The sequence below is a fragment of the Mustelus asterias genome, chromosome 9 (assembly GCF_964213995.1).
Source record: "Mustelus asterias chromosome 9, sMusAst1.hap1.1, whole genome shotgun sequence".
NCBI lineage: Eukaryota > Metazoa > Chordata > Chondrichthyes > Carcharhiniformes > Triakidae > Mustelus > Mustelus asterias.
In genome coordinates, this window is record NC_135809.1 from 15863878 (window position 1) to 15877909 (window position 14032).

The following is a 14032-nucleotide window of genomic DNA, read 5'->3' on the forward strand; positions in this document are numbered from 1 at the left end:
TCAGCTTTGACAGCAGGGAAAAGGGCACTTGTGCTTTTCTCTACTGCAGTTTACAAGCTATTAGAAGCTAACATTCAGGAAACATTTCTTTTGCCAATTTATATTTTACTGTCACCCTACAGGGGCCTGGTTTCCTGTACCAAACACTGAACAAATAGGAGATTAACTCACAAGTAAACCTCTGTTAATGATATGCTTTTGAAATTCATTGAATTGCTGCAGTGCGGAAGGAGGCCATTTGGCCCATCGGGTTTACACTGACTCAGCATCTTACCCAAGCCCACCCCCGCCCCCCCCACCCCCGCACTACCGATCCCCCTAACCCATCTTACCTACACAACTTGGGACACTAAGGGGCAATTTAGCAAGGCCAATCCACCTAACCTACATATCTTCGGTCGATAGAAAGAAATGTAGTGGATTGAATAGTAGTTCCTCCCCAAGTTATTTTTGATCTAAATTTTATTTTGTTTTAATGAGGTTTTTATTCATTCACAGGATGTGGACATCGCTGGCTAGGCCAGCATTTATTGCCCTTGAGAAGGTGGTGACGAGCTGCCTTCTTGAACCGCTGCAGTCCATGTGAGCCACAGTGTACCCACAGTGCTGTTAGAGAGGAAGTTCCAGGAAGTTAATCCTGCAACAATGAAGGAACTGCGATATATTTCCAAGTCAGGATGGTCTGTGGCTTGGAGACGAACTTCCAGGTCACGGTGTTCCCATGAATCTGCTGCACTTGTCCTTCTTGGCATGAGAGGTCACAGAATTGGACGGTGCTGTTAGAGGAGGCTTGGTGAGTTGTTGCAATGCATCTATCACACACTGCTGCCACTGTGTGTTGGGTGGTGCAGGGAGCAAATGTTTAAGGTGGTGGATGAGATGCCAGTCAAACCGGTTGCTTTGTCCTGGACAGTGTTAAGCTTCTGTTGTTGGAGCTGCATTCATCCAGAGAAGTGGAAAGTCTTCAATCACACTTCTGACTTGTGCCTTATAGATTATGGACAGGCTTCGGCGAAGGTGAGTTACTTGCTGCAGACTTCCCAGTCTCTGGCCTGTTCTTTTAGTATTTATTTGGTGAGTCCAGTTCTGTTCAATGATAACTCCCAGGGTGCTGATAATGGGGGATTCAGTGATAGTAATGCCATTGAATATCATGGGGAGATGGTTAGATTTTCTCTTGTCTGAGATGGTCATTGCCTGGCACTTGTGTGGCACGAATGTTACTTACCACTTATCAGCCCAAACCTGAACCTTGTCCAGGTAAGCAATCTGTAAAATGAATAAAAGATATAAATGGTCACAATTGTTGTTGGAGGCCAATCATCTCAGCCCCAGAACATCACTGCAGAAGTTCCTTAGGATCGTATCCTAAACCCAACCATCTTCAGCTGCTTCATCGATGACCTTCCCTCCATCAAAGATTCAGAGGTGGAGATGTTCGCACAATGTTCAATACCGTTCGGGGTTCCTCAGATACTGAAGCAATCTGTGCCAGCATGCAGCAAGACCTGGACAACATTCAGGGTTTGATAGGGTGGATGAGAACTGGGGTCCACAAATATAAGATGGTCACGAATAAATCCAATGAGGAATTCGCAAGAAAATTCTTTACACAGGGAGTGGTTAGCATGTGGAACGTCCTTCCAAAGAGCGTGGGGGGTGGGGTGAACAACACTGATGCAGTCAAGGGAAGCGAGGTAAGCATACGAGGCAGAAAGGGGTCAGCTGAAGAGGATTTGAAGGAGACACATATGGATTAGAAACACCAGCATTGACTTGTTGGACTGAATGGCCTGCTTCTGCTCTGTAAATAATTTGCAACTTTGTGATGCAAAAAATGATGAATAAACGTACACTGTGTTCTGCATGTGAACCTGCGTCACCCCCTCCTTAATGCAGCTTGCTAGAGTTAGAGGTGACTTTGGCTCTAATGAGATTGTTGCTATATGTTCATTATCTTAATATCATGTCTCAAAAGACAGAGTTGTCTTTTCAACCCTTTACCATGCGCAGTTTCTTCTTGCAAGGACAATTCACCTACCGATACAGTCTTGTAATGCTGCAGTAACTCGATCCATCTGTCTAACCAACTAGGAAAGGGTGCACACAGTGCAAGATAATGCATTGGGAAACAGAAGATCGTACTCCCAGATAATATGCAAACCTATTATAACCCAAACAAACCAAAATGCAGAAAGACGGATGGAAGAAAGTCTAATGCTGGAGCATCAATGCTCACCGCTTTTCAATAGCAGCATTTTCTGTAGCTTCAAAAGAGGGAGAACCATTCAAATAACTGAAGGTTGAATTACTAGGCCACCCTGATGAGAAGGAAGCCTTGCCTGTGAACTCTGACACACACATACACTTCCATTACAATAAGAGGATTCGGAGGAGGAAGGGTGGGGGGGAGGGAGATTTATTTTGTTTGGTATTTTGCTATCGAATCGTAAAGATTAGTTTAAAAGTTAACTGTTAATCTAATGCTGCAAGGTTAGGGACAGAGCAACAGCTGAAGGATATGAAACCGGCGCTCCAGTAAGATTTCTGATTATCTGGTTAACAATGCAGTAATACATTTATTCTTATAATAACCTCTCCCTGAAGCATGCAGCCCTGCATTATAAGGAAAGATTATCAGCACCTGTGTAGATAATAGAAACACAGAAACATAGAAAATGGGAGCAGGAGTAGGCTATTCGGCCCTTCAAGCCCGCTCTGCCATTTGGGAAAAAGATACAAGAGTCTGAGGTCACGTACCAACCGACTCAAGAACAGCTTCTTCCCTGCTGCTGTCAGACTTTTGAGTGGACTTAGCTTGTATTAAGTTGATCTTTCTCTACACCCTAGCTATGACTGTAACACTACATTCTGCACTCTCTCCTTTCTTTCTCTATGAACGGTATGTTTTGTCTATATAGTGTGCAAGAAACAATACTTTTCACTATGTTAATACATGTAACAATAATAGATCAAATCAAATCAAAAATCATTATGATCGTGGCTGATCGTTCAACTCAGTAACCTGTTCCGACTCCCCCCATATCGCTTGATGCCTTTATCCCCAAGAGTCATATCTAACTCCTTCTTGAAAACATACAATGTTTTGGCCTCAACTGCTTTCTGTGGTAGAGAATTCCACAGGCTCACCATTCTCTGGGTAAAGAAATTTCTCCTAATCTCAGACCTAAATGATTTACCCCATATCCTCAGACTGTAGTCAGTCCTGCCATCCCAGGAATCAGCCTGGTAAACCTTCACTGCACTCGCTCCATAGCGAGAACATCCTTCCTCAGTTCAGGAGATCAAAATGGCACACAATATTCCAGGTGTGGTCTCACCAAAGAGGCCATTGGACCCATCAAGTCTGCACCAACTCTCCAAAAGAGCATCCCACCCAGGCCCTCCACCCCTCTACCCTATCCCTGTAATCTTGTGCATTTACCATGGCTAACTCACTCTCTTTTCCCCTTTTTAATCAATTCCTTTGTCCTCCTTTGCTGAATTCTAACCTGCTCCCAATCATCAAGTCTGCGTTTTTTTCTAGCCAATTTGTATGCCTCTGCCTTGGATCGAATATTATCTCTAATTTCTCTTGTAAGCCATGGGTTTGGCCACCTTTCCGGTTTTGTTTTTGACCCAGACAGGAACAAAACAATCGCTGCAGTTCACCCATGCGCTCTTTGAAAGTTTGCCATTGCCGTTCCACTGTCATCACTCTTAAGTAACATTCCCCAATCCATCATAACTAACTCGCGCCTCATCTGATTGTAGCTTCCTTTTTTAGATTCAGGACCCTGGTCTCAGAATCAACTATGTCACTCTCTATCTTGAATCAATAAGCCAAGCTAAATGGCAAGGGGCTACTTGATAGCAGAGATGAAACACTGTCTGTTCCCAGGTTAGTTCTTCCTGTCCATGATGTTTGCTGCTGAGATGTTTAAAACCTATAAATTGCGATTGCCAAACAATGTTGTGTCAGAAACAGAAGTGAGAGTTTTACAGGAAAAATCAGTGGACATAATAAGAAAGAACTTGCATTGGCAAAATAAGGATGATTCAAAGTTAATTCTGTGGTGGACTTCAGTTGTGCCTTTGTCCTGCCTGGACCACCGTTGTGTGTTTGTCATGCCTGGACACATCCCCTGCCTGCTCCTCCCCTTGTCACCTAGTATAAAGGTGGCTGTTCCCTCCACTTGCTCAGTTCGGGTCGGTTATCTGTTGGGATGTGCTCCTGGTTCTGTAATGAATAAAAGTCTACAGTTGTATTGGCACACAAGTAGTCTTTTGCCTAATTGATAGCACATCAAATTCATAGGCCAGAAATTTACTGGCACGCCCTCTCCAATTCCGGGGATGGGCGAGGCTCGGAGAATGGCATTCTCCGTTGGCCTTGGGCGGGATCGTACGAATCTCAGGCGGACATGTCAGTAAAATTCCACCCATAGTTAATTCACAGCCAACTAATTATTTCTCAAGTGTAGCCATTGTTATTGTAAGCAAATGTGGCAGTCAACTCATAAACATCAAGATGCCACAAACAAATGGAGACATGTGACCAGTTTATTAGAAAACAGAAAATGCTGGAAAATCTCAGCAAGTCTGACAGCATCTGTGGAGAGAGAATAGAGCCAACGTTTTGAGTCTGGATGACCCTTCATCAGAGTGTTGGCTCTATTCTCTCCCCACAGATGCTGTCAGACCTGTAGAGATATTCCAGCATTTTCTATTTGTGTTTCAGATTCCAGCATCTGCAGTATTTTGCTTTTGTCAGTTTTTGTGGTGTTGGTGCAGCACCAGGAAACTCCATGCTCTTCCTCAAAATAGTGACAATCCGTGACATCAGTGATGGGCAACCTAGGCTAGTGAGTGGGTCTCCTTCATCTCAGTAGGCCGCACGATTGAAATCAAGCTATAAGCCCCACTCACGGGTGGCACAGTGGTTAGCACTGCTGCCTCACAGTGCCAGGGGCCTGGGTTCAATTCCAGGGTTGGGTCACTGTCTGTATGGAGTTTGCACGTTCTCCCCACGTCCACATGGGTTTCCTCCGGGTGCTCCGGTTTCCTTCCACAATCTGAAAGACGTGCTGGTTAGGGGCATTGACCCAAACAGGTGCCAGAATGTGGCGACTAGGGGAATTTCACAGTAACTTCATTGCAATATTAATGTAAGCCTTACTTGTGACTAATAACTAAACTTTACCTTTCACCGGAGTAAGGAGTAGTGCTTTGAAAGCTCGTGATTCCAAATAAACCTGCTGGACTTGAACCTGGGGTTGTGAGACTTCTTACTGTGCCCACCCCAGTCCAACGCCGGTATCTCCACATCATGGAAATCAGACTTGTTCACTAACCATGTGCCCATGAATAAGATTAATTACATTTAATACATGCTGAATATTTCATAATGAGTTATAAAAAATGCTTAATCATTCATAAATTAATGGAACTATCAACTTCAAATGGTAAAAACTAAAGAAATATTGTTTCTATAAAGAAACATATAAAACATATAAAGAAATACACTTTAGACGCTGAGGGAGCGTACGTCGCTCATAATCAATGTTGTGTGTAATCAGCACATTCATTTCACCAGGAAGGCGATGGCCTAACAGTATTATCGCTAGACTAGTGTGGTGAACCATAGATGGTTACCACTATGGGTACTGAACCATAGATGGTTATCACTATGGGTACTTGTACATATGTTACCCTTGTTACTGTTGGGGTTAGGGTTGGGGTGTTCCACCTGTTGGTATTGTTCTGTGGTACACTCCGGTTGGCTCCGTCTTCCTATAGGAGTATAAAGGTCACTGCACTTCCTAGTGACCCTTTAGTCTGGGTTTGTATTGTTAGTAAGAAGTCTCACAACACCAGGTTAAAGTCCAACAGGTTTATTTGGTAGCAAATACCATAAGCTTTCGGAGCAATGCTCCTTCGTCAGATGGAGTGGTCTCTGTGTTTTTGTATTGTTAAGCAGTATGCTCTATTCTTGTTGCTAATAAAAGCCTTTATTTCCCGGGTACGATCCAGCCTCCCAAGTGAATTAATCGCGCATCAACTAGTAATCCAGAAACTCAGCTTAAGTTCTGGGGACCCGGGTTCGAATCCCACCATGGCAGACTGTGGAATTTGAATTCAATAGAAAATATCTGGAATTGAGAAACTACAGATGACCATGAAACCATTGTCGATTGTCGGAAAATCCCATCTGGTTCATTGGGGTCCTTTAGGGAAGGAAATCGGCCGTCTTTACCTGGTCTGGCCTACATGTGACTCCAGCGCCACAGCAATGTGATTGACTCTCAACTGCCTTCAGAAATGGCCTACCAAGGCACTCAGTTGTACCAATCGCTCAAGAAGGCAGCTCATCACCACATTCTCAAGGACAAATAGGGATGGGCAATAAATGCTGGCCAGCCAGTGACGCTCCTGCCATGTGAATGGATTTTTAAAAAACTTGCCCTTACTTTACGTGCGAATCACTTCAATCATACCAGTAGGAAAAAATGACAGATGGAAATCAGTGGAATGTGGCAACGTTGTGCCTGGACAACGGGCAACAAAATGTCTCGTAGGCCACACTCAGAACCCAGATGGGCCGCATGTGGCCCCGAGGTTGCAGGTTGCCCACCACTCCGTTATAAATTGTACTCAGAAATGGTGTTGTTTAGTTGACGGATTAATTCAGACAAGTGCTGGTGTCGAGAGTGAGGCAATCGTTTGTTCACCAGATTTCAACGTGCATCACAATACGAACCTGCCTTTTTAATCGAACCTTTGACACAGTAAATTATCCTAAGACACTTTACGATAGGGCAATCCGACTAAAATTAATGCCGCATCAAAGACGATGATGTTAGGATAGATGACTAAAGGTTTAGTCAAAAGAGGTAGAGTTTAAGGAGCATTATAAAAGAGAACGATGTTATCCAACTTCAGGAAGGACTACACCCCTCACGGTGCTTAGCAACAGAGTTTTAAATAGTACAACACTTTTTAGTTTCTGAAGAGTTAACAAGTCAAGCGCCTATACCTGCATGACGATAAGGAGGTCAAAAACCAGGATGAAAGAGGCCAGGAAGGCTCTGGAGACCTCGTCACTTGGCAGAAAGCCTCGGTTCAGCTTGTCCCAACTGATCCAGTCAGTGGTGATGACGACAACGACAACACTTGTCAGGGTGATCAACACAGACCTGTGAGCAGAAGAGAATAAATAATACATGTTCACTGGGAGGGAAACAAACAAGGGATGTGGTACAAAAGCTATGTGGTGATTCTCAAAGGAAAAGATTCCATTGTTACTTTTCACAAATGCAAGTAATTATTTATAGAAACAGAGATCTACTTTTTTCTTCAAGTAGATAGGCATTTTAACCTCGTCTTTACATTTCTGGGTATCCTTTGGGTGATCGGCCACCATCAACTCATCTATAATATTTGATGAGAGATTTTCTGTTAACCTGTTGTTGGCTGAAGTAAACAAAACATCCATTTTCTTCTGAATGGACATCCTATTATGTGCTTAAAAATCCCCCAAGCCCAGGAGAAATGAGACAGTGTGTAATGTATGCATCTTGACCACTATGCTGTTTATTAATTCTCACAGGTACCAATGCCACAATCAGAGTCAGAAATGTGAACCCTATTTGCTTTTTGTTCTCCTCACTCATCCTTGGAATGCCTGCCCCCTGCCCCCTGCCCCCCCCCCCCCCGCCCCCGTTGTCACATCTGTGATTAGCCACACAAGTTGAGGGTTGAACTTGAGACCTCAAAATCTCCAGGGTCAAGCCCAATGCCTCTAATTTCTCAGGAGGCGAAGGAAATTCGGCATGTCCGTTCTGACTCTCATCAATTTTACAGATGTACCATAGAAAGCATCCTTTCTGGATGTATCACAGCTTGGTATAGCTCCTGCTCTGTCCAAGAGCATAAGAAACGACGAAGAGTTGAGAACATAGCCCAGACCATCACGCAAACCAGCCTCCCATCCACTGCCTCAGAAAAGCAGCCAGCACAATCAAGGACCCCATGCACCCTGGACATATTCTTTGCCACCTTCTTCCATCGGGAAAAAGATACAAGAGTCTGAAAACAGGTACCAACCAACTAAAGAACAGCTTCTTCCCCGTTGCCATCAGACTTTTGACTGGACTTATCTTACATTAAGTTGATCTTTCTCTACACCCTAGCCATGACTACATTCTGCACCCTCTCCTTTCCTTCTCCCCTATGTACTCAATGCTTTGTCTATATAGCGCAGAAGAAACAATACTTTTCACTGAATCCCAATACATGTGACAATAATAAATCAAATCAAAATGGCAAAGCAAAGTACTGTCTCCACATGTTGAGGAATAGCAGTACTTTCCTCTTCCAGTTTGTCCTTCATTAACCTTCCTTTCCCGAAGGTTGCAATTCGTAGAAAAGGAGAACAAGTACTTCACTGGCATCTCACCCAAGCTGCGTCCTCCCAGAGTGAGAACTTTCAGGAAGAACCTCAGCAGAGGGAGCAGTCACTGACTCTGCCCTCAGCTGCTATCAGCCAGTGTCATGTCTGAGTGGGGGATCCTTTCTGTTCGTGTCACTCGTTGTGTGAGGGAGCAGGTACGGCCACATGGTCCTTCCACCCCGTACAAAATAAATGTACTACCCACTTGTGGTACTGGGAATTAATGGGTTAGAGTTGAATTTGCTTCTTCCAGCAAGCAAGTTATCTGTGATGTATTTAATAAATTTGCAGATTATGTCATTATGTTGCTAGTGGCAACCTGGAAGGATCACCAAGTTCAAGTCATTTAAATCAATTTTGCAGTGCAATGCCTGTTGAAGTGTTTGCAATTTATCTTAGGAGGAGGAGAATAAGGTTGTTAATGACCCTACACGCATGCAGTACAAATTGTTACTGTCTTTGATATTTAGCATTAGAACATAGAACAGTACAGCACAGAACAGGCCCTTCAGCCCACGATGTTGTGCCGAGCTTTATCTGAAACCAAGATCAAGCTATCCCACTCCCTATCATCCTGGTGTGCTCCATTCTTGTATCTGTCCTAAAGGGTGCAAAACAGAAAGCTTCAACGGCACGTCTCTTTTTCCTCTCCTAGGAAAAGAATCCCACTTATTAAGGACCCTCTGGAAGAAAAAATAATCTTTCTCTCCATTTTAAATGGAAGACCCCTTATTTTTCTTCATCAACAAGGTGGGGGGAGGGGTGAAAGATTATCGAGGGGATAGGCTGGAAGCTACAATCAGATCAGCCGTGATCTTATTGAATGGTGGAGCAGGCTCGAGGGGCCAAGTGGCCTACTCCTGCTCCTAATCCATGTGTAAACTGTGTCCCCTAGTTCCATATGTTCCTTTCCTGGACTAGAATGCTTAACATTAGATGTGATACCACAATTGGATAGCACAGGCTTCTCTTGAGTGTGCTAAGAATTACAAGAACAGCCAATTTAAGATTATCAGTCGGCCTCATAATGTGGTTTACTTATGCTTGCTAAAGGCTACATATACTCATAGGCAGTGACCTGTCCTCTTCAGTCTAAAGGACATGTCCAGACATTGCACCTTTTATAAATTAAACAAAAGCATGGTGCCATGGTGCTCTGGTGCCATGGCAACACCTCGACCAAAGTTGACTTGTGAACCAATCAGTAGCCTTTTCGCATGCAGTATAAATTGTTGCTCTCTTTGAAATTTGGCATTCTTGCGTCGGTCCTGATGGATGCAAAACAAGAAGCTCTTTTTGCAGCAATACTGAAATAATGAATTGTTCTCATTCTTGGTGTTCATCTTTTTTCTCCTCAATATATCAATACTTGTTATCACATCTGTGTGTCAACATTTTCCCTGGGTAATTTTCTATAACCTCTGTATATCAGAAACTGCCTATGTAAAATGATCGCACTTTAATTATATCCTCCGATCTGCTTTGTGGTCACCCAGTTATGTCTTCTGTTTCCCAAATCACTGTGCCATTCCACTTAATGAGGGTCGGACCGTATGACTTTAAAATGGAGGCTGAATTCAGTTTGCAAGTGTTCATATAATGCCGTTAGCATAGCAAACTGCCCAATGTGCCTCACAAAAGTAAAGCAAAATACTGCAGATGCTGGAATCTGAAACAAAAACAGAAAATGCTGGAAAAACTCAGCAGGTCTATCAGCATCTGTGGAGAGAGAGAGAGAATAGAGCCAATGTTTTAGTCAGAATGACCCTTTGTCAGAGCTGAAGATAGAGAAATATAGAAACTAGAAGCACGAGTAGGCCATTCAGCCCTTCAAGCCTGCTCTGCCATTCATTTTAATCATGGCTGATCATTGAATTCAATATCCTGATCTCCCCTTCCCCCCATATCCCTTGGTCACTTTAGCCCCATGAGCTGTATCTAATTTCTTCTTGAAATCAGACAACATTTTGACCTCAACTACATTCTGTGTTAGTGAATTCCATACATTCACCACCCTCTGGATGAAGAAATTTCTCCTCACCTCAGTTCTAAAAGGTTCACCCCTTATCCTCAAACTACGACCCCTAGTTCTGCACTCAAAATGTTGGCTCCATTCTCTCTCCACAGATGCTGTCAGACCTGTTGAGATTTTCCAACATTTTTTGTTTTTGATTCAGATTCCAGCATCCGCAGTATTTTACTCTTGTGGGGCACCTTGGGACAGCTTAACTGAATGTTAAAGGCATTATATAAACACCTGCCCACAGAATTCAGCCTCCATTTTAAAGTCATATGAGTGTTGCCAGTAAAAAGACTCCTGAACCACAAAAGGAAGTTGACCAAAAACCTGGCTTTAAGATGCATCTTAAAGGAGAGAGAAGTAGGGAGGAAGAGGGATTTAGGGAGGGGCTGCCAGATATTAGAGGCAAGGCAGATGAAAGTATAATCGCCAATGGTGCAGTGATTAAAATTTGAGATGCACAGGATGCCAGAAGTGGAGGAGCACCGAGATCTCGGATGCTCATAGGGTGGCACGGTGGCACAGTGGTTAGCATTGCTGCCTCACAGCGCCAGGGACATGGGTTCGATTCTGACCTTGGGTGACCGTCTGTGTGGAGTTTGCACATTCTCACCATGTCTGGTTTCCTCTGGGTGCTCCGGTTTCCTCCCACAGTCCAAATATCTGTGGTTTAGGTTGAGTAAAGGACAACTTAGCACAGCCAGTGTCCCAAAATTCGTAGATTAGCAGGGTAAGTACCTGGGGTTACGGGGATAGGACCTGGGTAGGCTACTCTGATGGAGAGTTGGTGCAGACCCAATGGGCCAAATGGCTTCCTTCTGCCACTGTAGGGATTCTCTGATTCATAAGCTGGAGGAAGTGATAAAGATAGAGAAAAGTGAGGACGCGAGGTGGGTGACTAGTTGAGTTTGAAAACAAGGAGGAGAATTTTAAAACTGAGACATTGCCAGAGGAGCCAGGTAGGTGAGCGAGTGCGGGGATAATGGAAGATTAGGACTAGGTGCGCATTAAGATACAAGTTGCAGAATTTTGGATAAGAACAAATTTATGCAGATGGATGATGGGAAGCCAGCCAAAAGAACACTAGAATCGTAAATCTAGTCCAATAATCCTGGGCTCTTGAACCTCAATTTCCCCTGAAGACTACACTTGGTATTGACTGTTCCCTTACAACAAGGTGGGATGAAAGTAATTAGAAAACACTTTGAAATTGTAAAGTAAACTATCTGAAGGAGAAACCACCTTTTATCATCAAGTTAGTGATGGAAGATATAATTCAATGGGCAAGTCAATGTGTGGGAAGAGAATGTCTTCGAATCAACAACCCTATCTTGTTTACAATTTACTAAAAAACATCATAATCCAGGGAGAAAGAAAGCAGCAGTTTTTGCACGCAAATAAATCGCAAATTCAACAAAAGGCTGAAAAAGGTCCTCCCTCAGCTAACCAGTTTGTCACAACAGTATCAGTAAAAGAAAATTGAAGTGCTAATGTCCAATGTCACTGCACATAGAATTGTACCTCTCTGCCTCAGGTAACTCCGCTTTCAAAAGTTTAGATTTATTTATTAGTGTCACAAGTGGCTTACATTAACACTCAATAATAAATCAAATTGAATCAAATTACCTTTCCAAGCATGGCAATCAGTGCAGGAAACACTACAAGTTGTCAGAAAGTAATCTTCTTTTCATCTGCCGGATCCTATTGTTTAAAGTTTGTTTATTAGTGTCACAAGTAGGCTTACATTAAGACTGCAATGAAGTTGCTGTGAAAATCCCCCAGTCGCCATACTCCGGCGCCTGTTCGGGTACACTGAGGGAGAATTTAGCATGGCCAATGCACCTAACCAGCATGTCTTTCAGACTGTGGGAGGAAACTGGAGCACCCGGAAGAAACCCGCACAGACATGGGGAGAACGTGCAGACTCTGCACAGACAATGACCCAAGCCGGGAATCAAAGCTGGGTCCCTGGCGCTGTGAGGCAGCAGTGTTAACCACTGTGCCACCCACAAAGATGTCAAAAGGAAATTCTAAAGAAAGTCAATTTTTCCTGATTAGAGTTTTCAGGTCAAGTTTCCAGCCCATCTCGATTGATTTGCATGCATACATTAGAGATACAGGTGGCTGTGAATTCTCAAATGGTTAAAAAAGATAAAAGTGACACCCATAGTTGAAAAAAAAACTTCCAACCAGAAATTCTTATGCTTGCTGCAAAACAGAGAGCTTCTTCAACACCATCAGAGCTCCCCAAATCCAACTTCCTGACTCTCACTCTTCATCCAGCCTCAAGGTCTTTACTTCATACATATAGATCCATACAGATTAGATCTTGTTCTGAGTATCTCATAGTTTTACTTTCGAAATAGTGGTGTGGCTTAACGTTTAAAAAGGCTCCGTTCCCAATTCTTGCACATTTTGTTTACATGGCCTCAAGTCCAAGAAACGGTGAAAACCAGTTTGTAAAACCGCTAGTTCATCATTGGTCTAAGCATTCGGTTGATATAAGGCTTCATTAGCACGTGCCTCTGCAATATTATAAGGATGTTGCCTGGACCTCAAATAATGACAAAGTACAAAGAACAGTACAGCACAGGAACAGGCCCTTCGGCCCACCAAGTCTGTGCTGACACAAACTAAAGACCTTTTGTCTCTCTGTGATCCATATCCCACTATTCCCTGCCTATTCATGGATTTGTCAAGATGCCTCTTAAACGTTGCTATTGTATCTGCTTCTACCACCTCCTCTGGCAGCACATTCCAGGCACCTACCACCCTCTGTGTAAAAAAACTTGCCTCTCATATCTCTTTTAAACTTTCCCCCTTTTACCTTAAACCTATGTCCCTGAGTAATTGATTAGTAACTAAGGTGGAGTCTTGTTCCATATTAAAATAATCGAGAGACAGGTGCCTCTAATAACAGGTGCCTGCCCTCCACTTGCTAACGACGCACCTGCCAGAATGATCTCCTGGGAGGCGGCCACTTCATTGCCCACCTCCAGGTCCACTATACAATTAAGGATGGCCAACAGGTTCCTGAGACTATTAGTCCAATCAAGTGGCCTGCCTGCAGCCCTGAAAAGATCGGCTACTGCACTGGCAAAGCTAGGCGCCGCAGGATGGGGGCAACGAGGGCATCGCCATCTTGAGGTGTCACCTGAAGAGGTTAGAATTCTTAAGAAATAAACTTTAACCATATCTCCAAGCCCCTCCACAGGATGGTTTCTAGCTGCAGCTAATCAATACAGCTCTAGTGCAGAGGGGAGTAAGGGGTGGGTGGTGGAGGAGTAAGGATAGGAGACCTTGCCAGGTTTGGTACTTAGACAGCCTGTCCTCCACAGAGTCGCCAATGAGTCCACTAACGTGTCCAAAGATGTGCAGGTTAGGTTGATTGACCATGCTAACTTGACCCTAGTGTCAAGGGATTAGCACGGTAAATATGTGGGGTTATGGGGATAGGGCCTGGGTGGGATTGTGGCTGGTTGCAAACTCGATGGGCTGAATGGCCTCCTTCTGGACTGTAGGGATTCTATGATTCTAATGGACAGTTCATTATTCAAATG

At 43.7% G+C, this 14032-nt stretch overlaps 1 protein-coding gene across 4 annotated transcripts in view; it reads right to left on the reverse strand.

Annotated features, from left to right (window-relative positions):
* tmem117 (transmembrane protein 117) overlaps positions 1 to 14032 on the reverse strand; it is a 319128-nt gene that overhangs the window by 58026 nt on the left and 247070 nt on the right. For all 4 annotated transcript variants that reach the window (XM_078219733.1, XM_078219734.1, XM_078219736.1 and 1 more), the window contains exon 6: positions 7037 to 7196. In XM_078219733.1, the coding sequence (XP_078075859.1) occupies positions 7037 to 7196 (160 nt within the window). The remainder of the gene's footprint in view (positions 1 to 7036; positions 7197 to 14032) is intronic.